At 39.9% G+C, this 22,195-nt stretch overlaps 2 protein-coding genes across 5 annotated transcripts; both read right to left on the reverse strand.

Annotated features, from left to right (window-relative positions):
* Window positions 1-219: 219 nt before the first annotated feature.
* Window positions 220-10,925, reverse strand: tbc1d23 (TBC1 domain family, member 23). Of its 4 annotated transcripts, none has more exons than XM_030433901.1 (19): window positions 10,840-10,925; window positions 9,507-9,618; window positions 8,645-8,750; window positions 7,073-7,277; window positions 6,864-6,987; window positions 6,638-6,762; window positions 6,496-6,542; window positions 6,311-6,414; window positions 6,069-6,191; window positions 5,853-5,945; window positions 5,592-5,762; window positions 5,463-5,505; window positions 5,146-5,252; window positions 4,847-4,989; window positions 4,389-4,433; window positions 3,611-3,699; window positions 3,347-3,482; window positions 2,948-3,142; window positions 220-2,196 (listed from the first exon to the last, which is right to left on the reverse strand). In XM_030433901.1, the coding sequence occupies exons 1-19, from the start codon at window positions 10,875-10,877 to the stop codon at window positions 2,112-2,114; spliced, it is 2,091 nt and encodes a 696-aa protein (XP_030289761.1). In that variant the 5' UTR covers window positions 10,878-10,925; the 3' UTR covers window positions 220-2,111. The 4 variants fall into 4 exon arrangements, with proteins under 4 accessions (XP_030289761.1, XP_030289760.1, XP_030289763.1 ...); XM_030433900.1 differs by having other exon boundaries at window positions 6,054-6,191; XM_030433903.1 differs by lacking the exon at window positions 4,389-4,433.
* A 2,099-nt stretch (window positions 10,926-13,024) lies between these two features.
* Window positions 13,025-21,051, reverse strand: tomm70a (translocase of outer mitochondrial membrane 70 homolog A (S. cerevisiae)). The gene is made up of 12 exons (XM_030433837.1): window positions 20,714-21,051; window positions 19,389-19,562; window positions 18,223-18,349; window positions 18,017-18,126; window positions 17,778-17,926; window positions 16,037-16,244; window positions 15,787-15,921; window positions 15,589-15,696; window positions 15,336-15,452; window positions 15,079-15,176; window positions 14,880-15,002; window positions 13,025-14,797 (listed from the first exon to the last, which is right to left on the reverse strand). The coding sequence occupies exons 1-12, from the start codon at window positions 20,945-20,947 to the stop codon at window positions 14,644-14,646; spliced, it is 1,737 nt and encodes a 578-aa protein (XP_030289697.1). The 5' UTR covers window positions 20,948-21,051; the 3' UTR covers window positions 13,025-14,643.
* Window positions 21,052-22,195: the final 1,144 nt, after the last annotated feature.

Genomic DNA, 22,195 nt, shown 5'->3' on the forward strand with positions numbered 1-22,195 from the left:
TTATTTCTACTGGTTGTGGTAGGAAAAATTAAGATGTGGTAAAGCAGGTGGACCACATGATATTCCTGCTCCACTATGACTTGTTTACAATATTCTGAAATTAGACACCAGTGTAAAGCTTTTCTTTGTTCTAGTATTTGAACATGACAGCAGCTTTGCAGAATGTGCTCGAACTGTGACAGCTCAGCAACACTGTAAGAATGACTCTACTTAGACAGGTGCAGTCAAATAATCTCCATTTATTAAAAACAGAAATGCTTAGAAAATAATAGCAGTACAGTAAGGTGCAAATTACAGTTTAGACATTTCAGTTGAGTTGCATTTCAACTAGTGGTGACATCCTTTGCCAGTGATGTTACAGAGTAATGTCAAGACTCCCAATCAAGGATGATTCCGGGCAATACTGAAGAATATCACATAATTACAACACAATGCATGGATCACACAGGAATGCTATGAAAGACCAGATTTATGAGTCTTTAATTCAAGTTTTTGGTTTTTGTCGCCCGTATCTTAAATGTGCCATATTGTTTTAAGTAGTCCTCTCCCCTCATTTTAAAATATGGAACAGAATAAAACCCTCTCTGGACTCAGTTTGAACGGTCGGGAAGGTGCTGCATCACGTCAGAGGCTCTTGAGGCTGCCTACACAACTAGACTTCAACACAAATGAATGAGTAAGCGAGAACAAAGCGAGAACAAAGCGAGGAAAAAGTCCGAAACAGAGTTTAAGATTAGAGGAGAAGCAGCAATACACTGTGATATGTTGCCACTGCTGGTGCCAATATCACACATCACAGGCATGAGGCCGAAGGCAACAGCGGCAAGCAAAATGAAACTGATTCGTTTCCACTAATACGATGGAGAAGACAGACTGATTTGAAAACACAGATATATATATAATGACTTTTCTTATAACACATCATCTTTTCATTCCTTTCAAAGCTGTGCCTAAAAAGTGCAAGCACAGTCCCTGTTACAGCCATCTTTTCTTTCTAAATATGTAGAAGTTAGCATTCAATTACAGTAATAGCCTTTCCAGATGCTAAAGTAATCAACTGGACATTTATGTTTGATTAACTGGGGAAGATAACTCACATACTGAATTTGAATAGGATGGGAAAATACTGAGGTGCTCAGGCTCTTAACAACTACAATCACAGGACCTTCTGTTGTAATACTAATGTAGTCCAGAGGGGCTGCGAGCGCTGTTTTCTCAGAGCTACATCACACTGCTATGAGATGAGGTTTACTTCATTAATATATGTAAAAGCAGAAAACAACTCATCCCCAGAAACTCTGTAAAAGGCTTATTTCTTGCTTTATAAAGAAAAGGGAAGCTGGTTCAGGAGAACGTCGAAGTTTCACTGCATATTCTAACTATCAGGATATGCTTTCAAAATGACATTGCAAAGGTCTGTGCTGATATAGAGCAGTTTACACAATATATACACATCACACGTTTATAAACATCCTCAAATAATTCCTATTTAAGGCGGCCTGCTGGAAAATAAAAGTTATCAAAAACAGTTGTTGCGGTAGGAAACCTGCCTCGTGTGCATCTTAATGTTTGAGCTGGCTGACTCGACTGACTCATGCTCACTTCCTCACCAGAGCAATGAACAAGGATTAAATCAACTCCCAAAGCATCTGAAAATAAAATGACCGAGCTGCAGTAATGTTCACCGCAACACAAGTGGGTCAGAATTAAGTCAAAGGAAAAGGTCAGTCATGTAGTGATTCGACAGGTTGGTCAGTACGCTACGTTAAGGCCAGAGGGAGGTTGCCAAAGTGGAATTGCACTGTAATGAGATCTGTTTTATCAGTAATAAAGAAAAACAACCAATATTGTTGAAATTACTGTAAGAGAATGGTTGGACGACTGCGGAGCACCTAAGTATTTCATCACACAGCCTGTTCCACAGGCCTGCAGTCAGCAGTGTGTCCCCCTCCCCTCCCCATGTCCCAAACACAGACAACACAGGGCCTCACAGTCAACACTGCACCGGATCTGTCCAGGAGGGAGAGCGGGAGGAGGTTTCACTCTTGGCAGACAGAGATACTTCTTACAGTTTGTGTCACGGCTTGCCGTCACGACCCTGTCGTCTCCCTTTACGAGCTCTCCAGAGCATCGAGGACTTTCATGATCTGCTGCTTAATGACCTTAGTGGCGTCGCCTGCGTTGGGTATTAAATATCTGAGAAGAAATCGAAGAAAACAGTGAATGAACAAATAACTGCAAACAAAACACAAAACATTTTCAGTCACAATATTCTTCTCCTCATTTTTTCTCACTGTAATGTCTGGTTTGATGAAGCAGTTCCTTTATCCAAGACAAGTTTCCCCCAAGAGAGACAATAATGCAACTTTAACCTCAAACTTCTGTGAAGAGTTTCATAAACATTACTTTGAAAAAGGTGCAAAATGTGACATTCACAGTAAAAGTCTGTGAATCTCTACAACGTCACAAAAGAAGAACTGTTATTTCTCAAAATCTTGTTCAAATTCAACTGAATGTCAATTAAGGTAATGTCCTATATAATCTAAATGTTCACTTTATGAATTTGTTGGCTAAGCATTTAGCCTAGTATGCACCGGACTGTTGTTCACCAAGTTAAAAAGCTACAGTATTTGGTTTTCCTGTTGTTTCAGTTTGCTATTGGTTAAACACATGACATAAAAATGTGTTAAATTAGTCAGCCTGGGATGTGTTGGGAGCCACAACAGCCGTTCCCCTTTCTTCATGCTACGCTAAGATAATTGGAATTCAGCTTCTCATGTATCACTCGTCAATGACACATTTGTATTTTATTTTCCCACAAAAAAAACCAACCCCTACCTTAATAACATGCTGTAATCTTACTGGATAACTTACCTGATGGCTCGGAGGGCCCTTAAAATAACATTATTTTATTTTAAATTTCAAATCTGCATCTTTAATCAGTCACCTCTCAACTGCCGATATCTCCACTCCAGCTGAGTTGTTAGTGCCAAACTTGAACGTGATCAGTTCTGGGTGCTTTTTTTTGGATGTGATCTTCACCACAGAGTTCAGAGCTTGTCTGGACTGGATGTAGGCGAATCCTTTCCTCGAGGCGATCTCCCGCAGGCAGTACATGTGAGTTGCTGTGATCAACAAGTGGCTGGAAAAGACAACAGATTAACAAAGTCAGTGTCATGATTCAGGGATTGCTGAATTATGACAACTCCCCTTGTTGATTCATGTTGGAAGGATGTGGAGATTAGTCATGTTGTAATGCAACTTATTTCCCAATCCAACCCTCCACGCCCATGACAGCCAGGGGAGATGTGTGTCAGGATGTCAGGTGACGAATAGTTTTACTCACCTGGGGAACATGTGACCGGTTTCTTTCACCTCATTACACGGAATGTGATGCTTTACATCTGGTTTGTTTATCCAGGTCTGAATGTTGACAATCTCCTTCCTGTCGTCGTCTGACATGGACGAGCTGTCGATCTCATCTAAGGCGCATAAGATACAGGTTATTATATTTGTCTTTAAAATAAAAGTCAATCTCCTCTTAATAAAAGTTCTCACATTATCTAAATATGATTGATTTCTACTGCAGCTACATTCAGGCAGAGTTTACCTGTATCATACTCCTCTTCATCACCAATACTGAACACAGGCTTCACCCCGCGGTAAGGTTTGCCTACACGGTCGCTGCTGCTCACGTGCCTACAGATGGAACAGGGCAGCATCAGCATCAGCGAAGGATGTGATGAAAAGTGACATTTAATTCACAAACAGCACGTTTTCACACATATAGAAATGGCATGACGAGCTCCAGGCTGCAGTAGAACAGTGTTATCCCAATACTGCTAGGTTATGCTGTTAAATACAAAGAAAGGGGTTAAATGAGACATTAAAAGCTACAGAAGAGCTACACATTAGTCAGTGTATGATATTCAGGGCTATTTGCAGCAAATCATTGTGTTGTTTTTTTATCTTTTATTGCTCATGTTTCTGCATAGCCCTGGCTATCATCTAATAGAACTATAATGAAATGGAAAGACAGACTGTTAGGAGCATCTCCAAGCAAACAGCAGTGAAGCGGAAGTTCTCTCCCTCACTGATTCAGGAGTGAGTTGTGGATGTAAAAATGACTCAATGCTTCCTGAAAAAGCTGCATCAGCTTCAGTGGTGCTGAACGTTTGTTAGTGAAAGCATGAGGACAGACCCTAAACATCTCAGCCTGCCCACACCGTATGGGGAACGTGTGGTGTTGTAACATGAGTGAGCGGTGTGGGTATACTAAGCATGCGTGATGTGACAGACTAACTCTCCTATAACCCAGCGGACTGCTGCGGGTCAACAGCCAGTGGGGCATGCTGGTGACAGACAGCTCGATGTCAGGGAGCTCTTACCGATCTGGAGTCACCTTCTCTGGCCAGGGCAGATTGAAAGACATTCTAGCGTGGGATAAGGCACAAGGTTTGGTGAACTTAAGATACAAAAAACTGCCAACTAAATGTCATCAAATAACCACAGTTTCACAGTCCACTGCTGTGCATGTCACTGTAGTCTTTGAACATTTTTACAGCCTACATCAGCCTACACTTCTGTGTACATTTGTAGAAAACAAATAACAAAGCGGCAGGAGCACCTAATAAATGTTTGCCATGAACCTTATTTTTGTTGGAGTTCATTGCAGATTGAAAAACAAAGTAATATTTGTTTTCTTGGCAAAGTGATTTAATTGTTTTGTGTTTGTTTGAGAGGAATTATACAGTTGAAATTGTAGCAAGCACAAGTATTTAGTCCTGTCAGTTTCAAGGGTGATGGTTTCTTATCGAAGGGTTTAGAAAAGGAATTCAGCCCTCACCTTTCTACAGGGGTTGAGGTATTCTCAATGAAGCTGATCATCTTCTCTTTCACATTTACCGACTTCGACTTGAGAGCGAATGTCATTTTGTTGACCAAAGATTTGACGCCTTTGCTGTCTCCTGGGCTACTGAGTGATTCTCCCTGTATCAAAAAGAAAAAAGATAAGAGGATAATCTGTTTGACGAAGTAAAAATTTTTCCAACATGGAGCTGAAACAAACTGACAACACTATGCCTTTGTGATTTCCATGAGGTCAAACTGCTAATGTGTGTGTTCACAAATGTTTTGGCCACTTACATCAGCAGAGCTGAGGCTGCTGTGAGATCCTGACGTGCTGACGATCCAGTGGACGTATGAAGAGTCAAGACCCTCCACATTCATGTCGACCAGATGTTTTTGGAGAGCTGGTGTCACACAAATCTCAGTGAGTGTTCACAAATATCTGAACTGCAGATGTGATCGGGAGCCAGACATAGAAACAATTCATACAGCATTTACTCAAACTTAAACCGGATAATTATGACCGAAGAAAAGTAAGGTAAGAACTTGTGCACGTAACGTACACGTTATCCCTGGCATAAATGTTTTCTAGAGTCAGATAATCATCTACTCACCCATAAAACCTCCTTTAGCGATGCTGACATATTCTTTGTTTTTCTGTAACAGAAAAGCTTTAGTTAGCAAAGACGTCAGAAATTCATGTTGCAATTTGTGCTGCCTGTAGCTAACTTCTCGTCCCTCACCTGCAGGAAATGGGCCAGCACCATGTTCATGTACATGTCCTCCTCCTCCCGCCCACTGCCCATGAAGCACAGGTGCTCTCCGCTGGCGATGGAGCCGGACTCTAGAGACTGCTTCTGAGCCTCCAAGAGGGACTTCACAGAGAGGGCAAATTCAGAGGGGTTCTGGAGCATCTGTGAGAAGAAAGGAAAACACATGTATTACTTTGTATACTCCATAAACATCATGGGATAACCTTAACACAAAAACAATATCACTCTCACCAGGTCGGAGTCCAGGTGGAAAGCTGTAGACAGGTGCCCAGAGTTGTACTGCTCGGCAGGCCGACAGTCAACCACAAAGAAACGGACCCCATCCTGAAAGTAAAACCCAATATCGTCAGGTTGCACATTCTTTCCTCTTTCTTTCTTCTCACAGAGTTAACTTCCAAAAGCTTAATAATTTAATCTTTAGTGGAGAATAACCTCAGTGTTGCTGACCTGCTGCAGCTGGTTGGCCTGCAGGATCTCAGGGACCGACACAGGGAGACACAGAGCCTGACTCAGGTCCGTGTCCTCTTCTTTGAGAGCCACCAGGCTGCTACCAAACAGATTCTGGTTCATCTAGCAGGGCAGAAACAACAAACAATGAGTTCTATTGTGCAGTTGCCTTCAGCTCTTTGGTAGCATTCTTGGTTCTGCTCAGTATCAAATGGATTTTTCATGCATTCAGTTCACCTTACCTTTCTGAGTGACAGAGGAGTCTTGCTCTGGTAATATTGGGCCAGAGAAATCAAATCCTCTATGTCCTCAGCTTCCAGGAGAGAAGGAGACGATTCCAGTGTTTCTGTGACAGAGAAAGCCTTGTTTAAGTCAAGGGTTTAACGTGATTTGGAACAAACCTCACGTTAAAATTAGTCAAACTTACTGATGATATCCTCTTTGCTTTCCCCCTCTTGTGAAAGGATGCCCTCTCTAAGAACAAAAACAAACAAAGACAAACCAAATTGACCTTTAAGGCTCTTTAGCGTGATCATGTGTCTGTACTGTGTCCACTAGCGGCTGCTTACTTGGCGTTGACGAGGATGATGAGCATGAGGAAGAAGATGAGGAAGGGGTCAGCCTGTTGCAAGTAGAAGTCCCACAAGGTCTGGGTAACATCTGGAAGGCAGTGGCTTGAGAACAGACTGCCCATCTATGGAGAAAATAAAGAACACAGACAGATATATACATACAACAAAAACATGTCAGAATGATTCTGACAAATAGTGAGCTTTTAAAAGAAGAAACACATACCCAGTTGATGGCGTAGGAGTCGGGTGTGATCTTTTTGGTGTCCAAGAAGGAGCAGAGCTCCGGCTCGTGGTACTGCAGCAGTAATCTGTACAGGTGGAAGGGTCGGCCTTTCGGCACACACTCCCTGAAATGAACAAATGTGACACCTGTTACAATTCACGTCCATTTCATCACCTGTAAGTGAAGGCAGATGAAATCAGCATTCAGACCTGGGGATGTATTTGTTCATGACAGCGTAGAAGCAGTTGTAGAGGTCACTGCGAGGCAGCTGAAGCCCTAGTAGAGGTTTGAGCAGGTGGGGCCAGCTCAGCTCCGGGGTGAAAGAGATGTTGCGAGACTTGCAGTAGAAAGTGATGACTGACTCAACATCGGACACCATGTCACTCCGCTCCTCCTCAGATACTTCCAGCTGGTCTAAACACACAGGAACAAAAGCATGAAGCTTTAGTAGTATTTTTCTACAATCCACATTTGACGTTCAAAAACAAAACGCAGAGTAGAATTACAGCAAGAAATTTAATCCTCCTAATCAATTCATAAATCAGTCATTTTAAAGCAAAATGTTCAAACATTTGCTGATTCCAATTTCTTAAATGAATCAATTTGCTGCTTTTCTTTGTCATATATGAAGAAGTCACTTTGAAGACATCAAATTGCTGCCCATCAGGAGAAAAATGTAGACAAAGAGCTAATCAGCATGAAAAAGAGCACTTTTTCTGTACGCTGAGTTTTTCTGGACACCATTCTCATGTGAGGTTTTCTATTTTGAGCTGTATCTGATCCTGCTGTCAACTTGTCAGAAAAGCAAACTAATCAAAGTTATTTGTTCCTCTGAAAACCTGGTGATCTTCGTCACAGACTGGCAGACCCAAAATTAACATGACCTGTCTTTCTTCTCTCTTTGCTGCTTCCTAGAGAGTGTGTCCCATCTCCTGCCTCAACTTGAAACACACACTCACCAGAAGGTGCTAGAAGCGCTACTTTTTGTAGCTGTGTGCTTTTGATAGCTGAACAGATTATGTTAATCATTTAAATTTAGCATTAAATGAATACTCCTAATATGAATACAGAGAAATAAGGTGCCAAAAACAAAAGGTAATAATGAGGACACATATTAAGACAAATGAAGCAACACTATTTAAAAGCACAAGTTTTCTCATACTGTCCATTGCTGCAGCTCTGTATCCCCCCTTCTGTCTGAAACACTCTGTTTTAGCTTCTGTCTCTTTAAGGCCCATTAATGGAATAACAATCTGACAATAATGGAGGAAATATGGGTTAATATTCATAGAATTTTTTAGAAAATATCAGTGTAATGCCTTGAAAATCACATGACAATTCTTAAAATCAAAATGGTTAATTACTATATTATAATGCTGAGAAACATCCTCCCCTATATACACACATAATATTTGTACAGTGCCTTGATACGGATATCAAGGTAATGCATATGAATTATGTGTTTATGCTTTGAGTTGTTCCTTGGAAACACTTGTGGTAGTGTAATAACCCTGCAAACCACTCAACTTCCTGTTTTCTGTTGGTTTTCATGCGAAGCCCACGTCTTTCCATGACCTTATTTTGTTTATTTTTTCCATTTTCGAACACGAAAACACAAAAACTAACCCTAACCATTACTTTTCATTCTGACGGGGATTCAGATGTCGGAGCTGCACAAACAGCTGGTGGCTAAATTCATCCTGTTAATGTTTAAAGTGCTGATTCGATGCTTTTATAGCAGCATATCCAAAATGAAGGATTGCGTTGGGGAATTTACTCACCAATCAGCTGTTGACTGCGGTTGTGAATGAGAGTCTGTTCTGGTAAATCGAGGACGCCATCCCACGGAGACAGGCTGTCTCCTTTTCCAGAGACATTTAAAGCGATCTGCCAACACAAAACGAGGAATCACTGCAAAACATGCAGCTACTGAGTGACTAAGGGGCACTTGATAATCACATGTCATAGACTGAGAGTGATCTCCAATCTCCACTTACGACCATCATTTGTAAAGCTGCAGCTGTATGAAAAGATCATTGTGACACTTGTTCATCTGAGACAAACACCAACAATCTGTGCAATCCAATAATGTCTTTTTAACAAAATCAACCAGCCTCAGTTATTAACCAGATAAGAATGATTTCACACAATCCTACAACAGGTGAACTGTCTATTACTTGTGTATGCCATTAATCTGTATAAAGAAAAATAATGAGATGATTATGAAACTAAAAATGTTGGTGTTTACTAGATGACAAGATGAGCACAGGTATTTACGGATTGTCTGAAATGCTTCATACATAAAATATGCTGCAGGTATGTGGTTTCAAACAAAGCTGAAGGGTTAGTCTGGGTGTGTCTGCATCAAAATGAGGGGATAGCCTTTACGTCAGCAGAGACTGAGCTGCTGGTCCATCCTGTCTGTTGACATTTGTCTGATGTGATAAACTCCCACCCACAAAGAATGTGGACTCTAATTATAGAAATATTATTGGCTTCTAGAAGCACACCTACAGAATATTTCATACACTGTAAAGACATCTACTTTTATATGACATGTTTTAAACTACTATAACAGTCACATTAAAAGAGAAACTGCTTTCATTTTCAGTATGCATAGATTCCTGACACGCCTCTTCTCACCTTCCACATCTTGGCCCGGTGTTGAGCCGACTGCTCCTGAACCTGGACGATGCCTCGCTCCATCTCCATGTCTGAGCCGCCAGAGTCCAGAGCTTCGGCTAGATCCTGGTCCCTGAGGAATGGCAGACAGCACAGTGTTAGAAAAGTGAATAATAAAATGACAAATAAAGTTAATCTTGGTTTACCATTAATCAAAGAAGAATTCTTATGTGTAACATGTATCAAATAGTTCCTTCAGAAAAATGTCAGTGCATGTTTAAATGTTTATAAATTAACACTAGTCAATGTTAGAAACAATTTGTAATCACGTCCATTTATACTGACATTAAACTTTGCTGTATGGAATTGCTCTGTGGTTTATTTGAGTATTTAATTAACAACAATATTTTCATGACGATTAATTAGCTGAGCCACTTTTCAAGTAAATGTCAAAACAGTTTTTACGTTCTGGTCAAAATGTGGACAAAATAATCATCACCTGTGGCCGGACCAGCTTGTAATTACGTGTGATAAACAAAATTACACTAAAAATGCTTATTGACAGATCAGTTAAATGACATAATGATCATCATTTGTGTTCCATGTAATTCTTGTTATACAAACTATATCTACAAAAACATTACTAGGTTTGAAATATTTTCAATTTGTCTTTTTATTACTACTCAGCTTGGTGATTCATCAGGAGGTTTTCCATTACAGGCAGATATCATGACTTATAAAGATATGGCTAATCTTTTTTTTATGATGACATTAATCTCCATTGTTAGCTCTTCAACTAGTTCTGTGACAAGCCCAGTACTTTACTGTCAACTTCAAGACGACTTTAAAAATGTGCGTTAATGTGTCCTGGAGGATTCTGGTTATATTCGAGTTTAAAAATACCACATAAGAGGATCAAAGTGGAGCTTAGTTTGAAGCTAATGTTTGTGACTGAAGGGAAGCAGAACTCGACAAACACCGGTACCTCTAAGCTAGTTATTGTTAGCATGCTGGCTAACAGGCTTTGCCTGTAAACTTGTCAACGCGAGACAGAAAGAGACACAAATATAAACTCTTTGAAGGAAGCTTTTTAGTATTATATGTCCGTCTTGCTTGCTGTGTTGGTCATTTTTGAGAACCAACTTAGCTAGTTAACATTAGCTGGCTAGCTGCCGAGCAGTAACGGTACAAAGCTGGTTCCCCACTTAGCATTCACCGTCAGCAGAATAGACTGAGCACACAAACTGATATTTAGTGACTATGAACCCATATTCTGTCAGATGAAACCGACACAATTATTTGACAATGAAAAACACGTCTCATATGATGTTAGTCCGTAGAGAAATCGTCTCACCAGTCGCCCTGAAGAGCTTCCTCCACGGCGTCCGCCATTGTTGTGTTGACGGAGACACGTCAAATGCCGTCAACACGTTGGAGCTGTCGCGCAGCGCCGCCAGGTGATTAACGAGCGATTTAAGACAATCTGCTGATGAGTCAAACTAATTGTTCCTGTTCAGAGATTTTAACAAAGCTGAGGGTGATATTTGTTGAAGCTTTGTAGTGTTTAAATGCAGCAGTTGAAAGACACGTATATCCTGATGTTACAATAAAAAAGGCCTTAATGAGCCTGAAGGTGTTGGCAGGATTAAGACTTCATTGACACTAAACTATCATTGTTTATTATAAAACTACCTCATAAACACCATAGGTTATTTCAAAGCAACCCCCATGCAGGCAAGGTGTTTTTTAATTGCATTTATTTCATAAAATGTGTTTTGGGGATTATAAAAAATGTATTTTAAACTTGCAAATTGGTTGAGATTACTTGTTCTTTTTTAATATAAAGAAATGAAACAACTAAAGAGTAGTGCAAATGAAAACAGGCAATTCTAATGATATGTTCAAAAAGGAGTGGGAAGAAGTATAAATGTATCTAATCCCAACACCTCTCATTCATCTTTAGCTAATATTACAGCATAGGCGTCCTAATTTAATCATTACTTATTAATAAATACATTTTAAAAAAAGAAGGTAATATATAAACCAATACAAATACATACATACATATATATATCATTTATAACCAAATATGTCCTGCAAAATATAATTGAGTTTATCAACCATTATCTTATGTAATATAGTTTATATACATCCACTTACCCCTCACCATACTTACCCACTTTGCTTTCTGTAAACAGAAATAAATAAATCAGAAAAAAAGAACAAATAATTAAACAATAAATACAAAAAACATCATAATCTCTGTACTAGCAACATTAAAAATGGCTTTGAGGCCCTAAATGGAATTCAGCCATCATTAATTTATCAGTCGGTGCTTCTCATACTGACTTGACAAAACTGCCTTAATTAATAACACGTACGTTTACTTGTCGAGGGTTAATGTGTTGCTCCAGTTTTATGAAGTGATGACAAAAGCATAGATATATAAAAAATATAACAAATGAAGTTGTAACACTTACACAGGTGTTACATTTAAGGCAGCTGTTACGTTCTTTGCCTGTAGGTGGCAGCATCAACATATCTTCATCAGAATCAGAATCAGAAATACTATAATAATAATAATAATAGGGTTAGTATAATAATAATAACAACTTTAAAGCAACATTATGTAATTTAATGTTGATTGTTCGGTGTCTTATAACAGGGTGAATGATGTCTCGGCCACTCTGTCCTCCATCACTTGTTTCTGCACTGTGTAACCTCAGTAAGAGGGAAGAATCACAGCGTTACACACGTTTACTTCAAGATAAGAGTTTTCAACACATCACATTGTTATGGCGTAATGGGTTTTGTTTGCAGTCAGCAGCTACATTACGTCTGACAAACTGTTGTCAGACGGGGGATTTATATTTACGACAGTGGTGTTGCACTTGGAAGCTGTGGGGGGCGACAAATCACACAAAATGCTAAACTGTAGTAGATGGAGACTTGTTAAGACTATACAAAAAAAAAAAAAAAAAAAAACGCCAAAACCTTTCAACACTAAAATGGCTCCATACGTCCAAACATCAGGTGCGATCAAAGTGTCCAGAAGCCCAGAGATGCCAAACTGATTTGAGAAGACATTACCTACACCTTCTTTAAAATTAAAATCTTCACTATAGCTGCTTTGCTAAAAACCTTAGCGTGCACCCTCTCTGAATGTGGCACAGGAGCTCGCCCTGATATCAAAGGTATAAATGTCTTTTAAAATAAATTCTGGAGTCTTGGATTACACTAGACCAGCCGCATGGAGTCAATTTATGCTTTTTCTCTCAACTGTGAAGTCAACTCATCTACTTCAACAACTTCCATCAGCATGAGGGTGAGCAGATAGTGAGTGCATTTTCATTTTTGGGTGAACGTTTCCTTAAAATGAGATTTTAATAACATAGTTTCACTGGCTATTTCACACAACCAGTGTATAATTATCGGCAAAAGTCTGTTTTGGGCAGCACGAGCATAAATGTTGAACACAACCAGGATGAAACCCAGACAAGAAAAACAATTACACAATAAAGCAACGTAAAACTGCGAAATTCATTCCAGGAATTATAACTTTATTAGGATTCATATTCTCTTTTACTTTGGTCACCATACATGTCGCTGATGAAGAATGTCTGCGTAACAACTACCAAACGGCCAAAGTTATGTGGATACCCACAAATTATCCGCTGAGGGATGTATATCAATTTCTCCAAAAGGTTTAGTTCTTGTTTGATTCTGTAAGTTTAAGAAAGATGTTTTTTGTTGAGAAGTAGTCGTCACCAGCTGCAGCTCAGAATGCGTGATCTGGTTCCTTTGCATTACAACATTTAATAAAATTTAGCCATCACTGCTGCTACGTGAATGAATGTCACAGAACAAGACGTACTTCAATTCAGTTTTCTAAAAATTTAAAATGTTCCAAACATACGAACATTCAGCAGCAATGGCTAATTTTTATATATATTTTTTTTTACAAAGTTCAGATGCTACTGAACCAGATCATACAAAGTGCCAAGAGATTCTCGGGGCTGCTTGTGGGTCGGAATCAATAAGGCTCGGGTTTGTGACAATATAATTTGAAAATGTGAGAGAAAAAATTACGACTGTCTTCAGTTGAAACCAAATATCGCAAGAAAAATAAACATTTTACAAGAAAATAGAAAATAAATCATGTTTATCAATCGAGGTGAGCTAGGAAAAAACACTGAATATCCAATCCCTTGTGACATCTTCTGACACTCGAGGCAATTCAAAAAAAATAATATCTTTCAAAAAACTAAAGACACAAAGCTGTTTAAGTTTATCTAATCAAAAGTGTTTTGCCCAAAGTCTCTTATAGTTAGAGTTTTCCTAGTGTTCAAGACAGCACGAGCATTGCATTTACATTTATTTATAAAGTGGACATGCTGCACAAAGTATATAAAAAAAAACAGGCAATCCCATAGTTAAAAAACAAAACAAAACAAAAAAAAAACCGCTTCAGGCTGCTAAACTATCTTCTCTGCTGCTCCGTGTCCATGGGATCAACTCCAGCATTACAAACACAGACATTACACATTTGACTATAATCTTAATCTTGCATTCAGAACTGATAATGTATGTTACAATAGGAAAGGAGCTGGACAAAACCACTTTAGATCAGCATAAATTAACAAGTGAACAGTCCATTAGAACTAAATAAAGCTCTCACAGTATTTTCTGTAGATTTGAAATCGTCACAAAAGCCTTGAAGTCAGTTATCGGTTCAACAGACTGCGCACACTTCAACTCCCGCTTTCTTTTACATGGCGACTGTTAATAAGACAGGTATACATGGCCGTTTCATGTATGTTTTCTGAACACATTCCTTCTCTTTACTGAGCAATGAAAGGGTTTGACGACTGAAAGTGTCAGCGTTGATCAAGGCCCCACCCTCCCACACCCAACATCCCACCAAGTCAGACCCAGATTACAGCCTCTGCTTTGATAGTGAATAGAAATCCCTCTCTCTGTGGTAGCAAACCCCTTGAATGTGATGTAAACACGGTGTATCTATATTTCCAGGGCTCTTAATTATTTCTCACATAATCCAGTACTCACTTTTTACAAATCAAAGTTAAATCAGACAGTTGCACTTTTAAACACAGTTATGTTGAGCGATGAACAGATTGGCGATCGGTTGGCGGAGGAGTTACAGTGTCGGAGGTTTCAGCCCGTACTTCCTCGCCACCTCAGTCTGGGCGTACGCTGCGTCACATAACGAGTACAAATGGGCCATCTCCATCTCTGACTTGGCTAGGTTAATTGCCTTGTTGAACATTTCTATTGCCTTATCCAGATTGCCCCTGAAAGGAAAGTTCTCCGGTTATTTTCAAGCACTTCAATAAGTCTTCTCATGTGTGGCTTGAGACAAGTTGTTAATCTCACCTTTGAACTTCGATGGTTCCCATAGTTTCATAGGCGAAGTCACATTTGTTGTCAATTTCGATGGCCTTGCTGATGAGCTCTAGACCCAAGTCAAGGTCTTGTTTCCACTGGAGCTGTAACAAACTGGACAAAGATTGAACATTTAACAAGAGATGACTAGTTTACGCATGTTATTTCAATAAAAAGGGAAAATGCCTACCCCTTGTGGACATATGTGGTAGCGTTGTCTGGTTCCAGTTCAATACACTTGTCATACATTTCGTCTGCTTTTCCAAACTGCTGCTGATCAGTCAGAGCCTGAAAAAATACACAGATGTGTTGTGCATGTTGAACACATCGAGCACATCAACAAGGCCTATAACTTATTTTTTTAACATATTGTAAATGAGCAGAACAAATGATCGCTAAAGCATCAAGTGACGTGTAAAAAGAAAAATCGTGTTTTTGATTCTGTACCTGAGCATATAGAGCGTAGCCCTCAGCACACTTGGGGAACCGTCTGATAACGTCCTCAAAGCCGTCCATGGCTGTCTGTACTTGTGACGGATTGTTTCCAGTATATGCTTGTCTATACTGAAGAACACAAGAAAAAAAAACCACAAGAAATCAGCAGCTAATGAGTTGTAGCACTCATCACTGGTACAGACAATTCAGATTATCCATTTGCTGGAAGCTAGATTGCTTTTTAAATCTTAAATTGGGTACTTACAAGAGCAAAGCACTTCTGTGCCTGTGCGAGAGCAGAGTCAGGCCTGAGCAGGATGCACTCATCAAAGTCTCCCACTGCCTCGTCCACCTGGTCCAGTAGGATTTTCAGCTGCGCGAAATAGAGACATTAGTGAGTGCTATTGCATAGACAGCCAGTAAATCAACAAACTTGAAGAAACCAGTTGAGCCACACTCCTACCTGTCCCCTGTGGTGGTAGACATCAGGGTTGCGTGTGTCGATCTCGGCTGCCATGTTGAAATCTTGTGTAGACAGCATAGGCTGCTGCTGCTGCATGTACATGCTGCCACGCTTGATCAAAGCGTTGGCTCGTAGCTGTCAACATTTAAAATGACAATACAGAGTGTGAGTTGTAATCGCTTATAGGCCAGCTAATGCACTATCCTAGTAGTTGAATTGAGATCAAGCTGTCAAATAAATCAGTCCATACCTTCACATTAGCGTCGTGCATGTTGATAACCCGGTCCAGATCAGGCTGAGCAGCTGTCGCGTTACCAATGAGCAGGTAGAATGTGGCGCGCAGCAGGAGGGCCTCGGCAGTGTATCGACCGCCTGACTCGATCTCCTTGGTGCATTCACTGATGATTTTGTCGTAGTTCTCCTCCTCCATGTACTGCTTTGCCTTCAGGTAGCCAGAGCTGAGGCGGTGAATAAGAAATGAGATAAAGTTTTTAATCTACCTGGGGCCTGAGAGGGAAAACGCAAGACTTTTTGGCTCCAGAGCTGCTGATTAGAATTATTTCAATCAAGTTATGTCACGTACACACTCACTCAAAATCAACAGTGGCAACAGTTTTCAGTATATCACTTAAAAACTGGAATAGAGAAATGAGTCAATAAGCCAAAGTCAAATATTAGCTACCTCTAATAGACCCTCATGTTATTCAGCATAAACCATATTCATAATTTAGCAGACTTCAATTTCCTTAATGGATTTAAGTATTGGAATGCTACTGTATGTTAGCCTTCTTTAGATTTAGCTGTAAAACCTGACAGCGACAAAATGCAGGTGGCAGCAACTGAAGATGTAAATATGGATCAAATAGATAAGATATGTAAAGTCTGAGTTCGACCCAGTAATAAATGATTCAGGTTCAAACTGACTGCATGTTTTGAGATGTCTATTTCACATTTAAAAATCTTGCTAAACAGCATTTATTGCATGTATACGTGTTGTAAATAAACCACATTATGACTACACAGACCCAACCTATATTAAAAACTCACTCTTAAACTACATTTACTCATGTTTTAGAATCTTGACTTTGGTTGGCATAACCATCGTCGTCACCTGAAATATTCACATTATCTCCAACATGACACGCTCACCATGGTAACAATGTCCCAACATGACAAATGATCGTTCATTGATCAGTGAATTCTGTTTTTAAAGCTTCATACGGATTTCTCTTATCTAAACAGTGATAACCTGACAGCTGCCTTCATGTTGCCACTATGATAAAACAGAAAATAAAACCTGCCAGCATTCAGGTTGGGTTCACAGGGTACGTTACCACAGCAACTGACCCAGATTTTAAGGAACCTCTGTTTCTGGAATGGATCGCAGGGGTTTTCCTTTTTTTTCAACCACTCGCAGTTTGTAAAAAAACAGAGTTGAGAAGTCATAGAGGAAGAAAATGCCCTTGTATGCGTACCCACACTTGGCAAATAAAGCGGTTTCTGATTCTGGTCTTTCGTCTGTCTATTGGTAAAACACTGAATTTGATGGAGGTATCTGAATGACGTGCATCAACAGTTGGTCAATATTTCTATTTGTCCAATAAGCTGTTCTGTAGAAATTCTTGACAAAAACCAGATCAAATTTCCAGATACACCAAAAACCTGACATTCAGTGAGCAATTCATGATTTCTAGACGATGCAATGTTTAGGATTTGATTAATCAGTGCCCTGTTCTCTAGCAACAACTTCAGGTCAAACATTCTCTGCACCACATCTCTAATTCTTAAACTCTAAGTTTCAGTTCAGCAGTTTCACACCCATTATCTTGCTTGTCATACATCTCCCTATGCTTAGAGTCAGAGGGCTTTTTTCCATTCTGTCACAAAGATCCCTGTGAAAAAATTCCCAGCAATCTTACACTTCCCCACCTGCCACCAGCGACAAACTGAGTGCTACCAGCTAAAGTGTAACTTAGTAAACATCGTCTAACCTTCCAGTGACCTCAGCTGCCTCGCCCTCCTTGTCCTTGTCTTCATCTTTCTTCTCCCCCTTCTGCAGGGGCTGTGAGATGATGTCATCGGTGAACGAGCTAAAGTAGGATTTGATGAACTGAGGAGAGGGCATCATCGGTTCACGGTTCTACAAGAGGGGTTAAAAAAATAAAATAAGATTACTGTGACAATTGAGACAAATTAAATTAAAACATAGGTCTCGAAATTGGGCAAATACCTTGTACTTGTCTTTGGCCTTCTCTTTTCCCAGTTGTTTCAGAACCTTGTCTGCTAGCAGCATGCTCTGTTGGTTCTGGAAGGCCTCAAGAATACACACGGCTGTGACGTCTGAAGGAACACAGGGAACAAAACCAACAGTATATAAGTTGCATAATTCAAGTTCCATTTGAAAATATTATTTAAGGGGAAAGGAGAGAGTCTCACCCTCTAGACACTCCTTCTTGTTGTCTAGTTTTTCCAGAGCTTTGGCCCTTCTGAACAGAGCCTTAATATAGCGTGGATTCAGTTCCACGGCCTGAGAGCAGTCCTGTACCACTTCTGTCCATTTCATCTGAAATATGAGTTATAAGATGTTAATCTTCTAAAACAACATCTCTATCTGAAGATACAAAGTGAATGGAGAGACCTACAGCATATATGTTGTCTGAAAACCAATAGTGAAACTAATCTTAAAGGTCTGGTGCGTAGGATTTAGTGGCATCAAGTAGTGAGGTTGTAGAATGCCACCAACTAAACACCCCTCGCCTCACAGTAAACACAGTGGCCACTATAAACACACAAAGGTCCTCTCTTGAGCCGGTGTTCAGTTTGTCCATTCAACATTGCGTCCAACATGGCAGACACAGTGGAAGAGGACCTGCTCCCTCTCTACATATGAAATCATTCTAAGGTCAAGTAAAAATGACAGTTTCTCAGTTTCAGGTGATTATGCTGAAAAAAAAAACAAAAAAAAACCCAGGTCTGAATATTATATCCCATTTCTACCAATAGATCCTCCTACATCCTACAAACTGGACCTTTAAAAACATCTGTAACCAAGAAATAAAACACAATAACACAGTCAGAACCTAGCAAATTTCAGCCTAAAAGAAAGAGAAACTTGTTTAAACTCTTTTTTTTCAATGATAAAATAAGTCTGAATAAGCCACCAACATTTCACTGCTGAAGAATGGAATGACATTTTCTTTACTGATTAATCAAAGTTTCAACATTACAGCAAGTTGTAGAGCTTTTGTGAGCAGAAGGTAGGCGGGTAAACCTTTGGTCACACACGCTGATGGAATCTTGACTATTTGATTGTAATGATTTGCACAGAATCTGCAACACATTGACCAAACAGGAGCAACAACTTTTCTTCATAGGCATGCCATATCTTCTGGCTGGCATTTAACATGAACTAAAGCCATTACAGGCATATAAATGTGCCATATGTCAAAAGATACTACTTTTGGTCGAAATGCTTAAAACACTGTTCACTCCTGCAAATCAATCAATAAAGAAGATGTATTAAAATGTAACACATTACACAACAGGTGGTTCACTCATATTAACAACAATCTGTGCACAGAATGAAAGAAGGTGTTACTAACCAGCTGCTCGTATGCTGCTGCTCTGTTCTGGTAAAACGTTGATAAATCAGTCTTCTGCTCTGTGGGGCACAGTCCAATGGCCTCTGTGTAGCACTGGATGGCGTTCTCATACTTCCCAGCCTTGAAGTACTTGTTGCCCTTGTTCTTTGCTGCTTGGGCCCGATCCAAAGGACTCTAAATGAAAGAGAGATAAAAGGAAATAAATATTGATTGAATGGTCTCCCCTGCGACTTGGTGGACTTCTTCAAGGATTGAAGACCCTAAAGACGATTTTTTTTCTACATAATTAAGAATCCCACAGTATCTTCAGACTTGCTGTGCAAGTGAACTGCTGCTGCTGGGATCTAATGCCATCAAACTGACAGGCAACAATCGCTAAGAACCATTTTCAACAACCATGTCTACAGTCAGACTGATTTAAGGAAAACAACTGTAATACTAAACGGCCACTAGTTTTGCTGGCACCAGGAGAAAGATGCTTGCCTACTATTGTTGACTCCTTTTGCATGACTACACATTAATATAACCTAAGACCTCATATGAATCCTGTCTGGTTTATCACATGGTAATGGCTGTTGAGTAACATTTCGATATCCTCACAAAAATGATCTAATGACCTCATACTCACAAAATCCTGCAGCTAAAGCAGACACATTATTGATCTCTACATCGTGAGGGGACTATTAACGAGTCACACTGGTTGCACAAGTCAGACTGCGTTGCTGCAAATTACCCTGCGTGGTACAACAAAGTGAATGAAGTGATAGTCTATCTGAACTGCCTCCGCCTAATCAGACCGATTCAAATGACAGCCTTCCCCGCCCCACTCGTCTTTCGAGAATATCGTGTTAGCTTGCAAGACCAAAAGCGAAACGAATAGCTTCTTTACCAACTATTACAACGACATATTCTTATATTGTTCTCATACGCGTTTTAGCGTGTAATTTACCAGCAGTACTTATATATTCATGTCGACCATACTTTCTTTGCTGGCCTGTCATGTTAACACATTTACAACCTGGCTAATTAACCTAGCTAACGCTAGCTACCCTGATAACGTTAGCTTACGCGACAGCTAGCTAGCAGTTACCAACGGCTAATCCAGCAGCGGTGAACCGGTTGCTAACGGCCTCGCTCTGGTGAAGGTAGCTGTCAGTGACAGCGGCAGGAATGTTAGGTGTCCTTGACTGAGCTGTATCGGCAATGACATGCGTACCCAGGGAGGCGTGCGCGCTATATCATGGCAACTCGTGCTAACGTAGGTGATGTTGCAACACCCTAGCAGCAGAGCAGAGAGGAGTCTCGAGGCAGCGGTGTAACGTTACCATGTTCTCCTGCTCCCGGCTGGCTCGTGCTGCGCCGTCTTGGCCCTGCACGGGACTGGCGCTGCCTTCTGGTGTTTTCCGCTCCCCGGTATCTTTCCTCTCCTTCGTCCTGCTCCGGTTCCACAGGTACACCGCACCCACTCCCAGCACTATGGGAGTCCCGACCAACAGGGCCAGCTGCCAGCGGGGTAGTCCAGTCCCGGACTGCGGCTCGACTGGCTTTGAAGCAGCCATGATCTACAACCGAGCGATAGTTAGCCAGCCAGCAGCAGCAAACAGCGTGAGCAACGGCCGCTTCTTCTTCTTCCCGTGTTCTGAGGTCACTGACACACCGAGGAATCATGGGATACCGGCGGACAAGTGGCGGGGGCTGTGTGTACTTGTAGTTCGTAAGAGCCATTTTGTAGTCCAAACAACATAGAGCTTTTTTTTTTTTATTATTTCTATAATTTAATATTATTATAAGTGTGAATGCGGCAAGCACTATTGTTCTTCTGGATTTTATTATTATTATTATTATTATTATTATTATTATTATTATTATCATTATTATTATCATTATTATCATTCTGTAAAAAAAACAGCTTTTTCTGCAACATATTAACTGATCATTCTTATAGTTTAATGCATGTATATACATATATTCAGCAGTTTCTCCCAAATCAATTCAGCTGTCAGCATTCACACTGTATTTTTGCATTTTGTTTCTAGTTATGTTATCATCATCATCATCATCATCATCATCATCATTATTATTATTATGGTTGTTGGTTGTTATAATCAATATTATAATATTAATATTGTTATTATTATTATTATTATTAGCACATTCTTCTTCTTCTTCTTATCATTATTATTATTATTATTATTATTATTATTATTATTATTATTCAGTATAATAAGTCATACCAGTTCAATGTATAAGGAACAGAGAAAAAAAAGACAAAGTATCAACAGGCAATGGCAGAATAAGGGAACAAAAGTAAAAAAAACTTAATAAATAAATGGGTGAAAGTCTTTACTTAGGAGTATATTCCAGAGTAAATAGAAATCATTCAAATGCATTTATTAAGCAACCTCAGAGCAGTAGGTTCTCTCGGACTGTGTGAGTGATGCAGCTGAGCCTGGGTGATGGTAGGGCTATGCAGTGAACTGCTGTGTAAAATTAGTTTGAAGTGTGCATTATGTAATCGATCACTATAGCACAGAAAAAAACATGTTTAACAGATGTAATTATTACATCAGAGAGCTGCAGGGTAAAATCGACCATGGACCCCTACAGATCTCCGGCCCTCACTGTCACAGCAACAACATATGCAATCGTGTATTTACTGGAACGAAGTGTTCGCACAGTATCTGAAGTTATAAAGAAACTAGCAGGCCTTTCACCAACCGATATTACTATTTAGTTTGCAGTAAGCTGATTGCATTCTATTTTATTTTAGCTTTTGACTTATTTTGAATGTATAAAAACTATCTCTG

Source organism: Sparus aurata, chromosome 11 (assembly GCF_900880675.1).
Source record: "Sparus aurata chromosome 11, fSpaAur1.1, whole genome shotgun sequence".
NCBI classification, from domain to species: domain Eukaryota; kingdom Metazoa; phylum Chordata; class Actinopteri; order Spariformes; family Sparidae; genus Sparus; species Sparus aurata.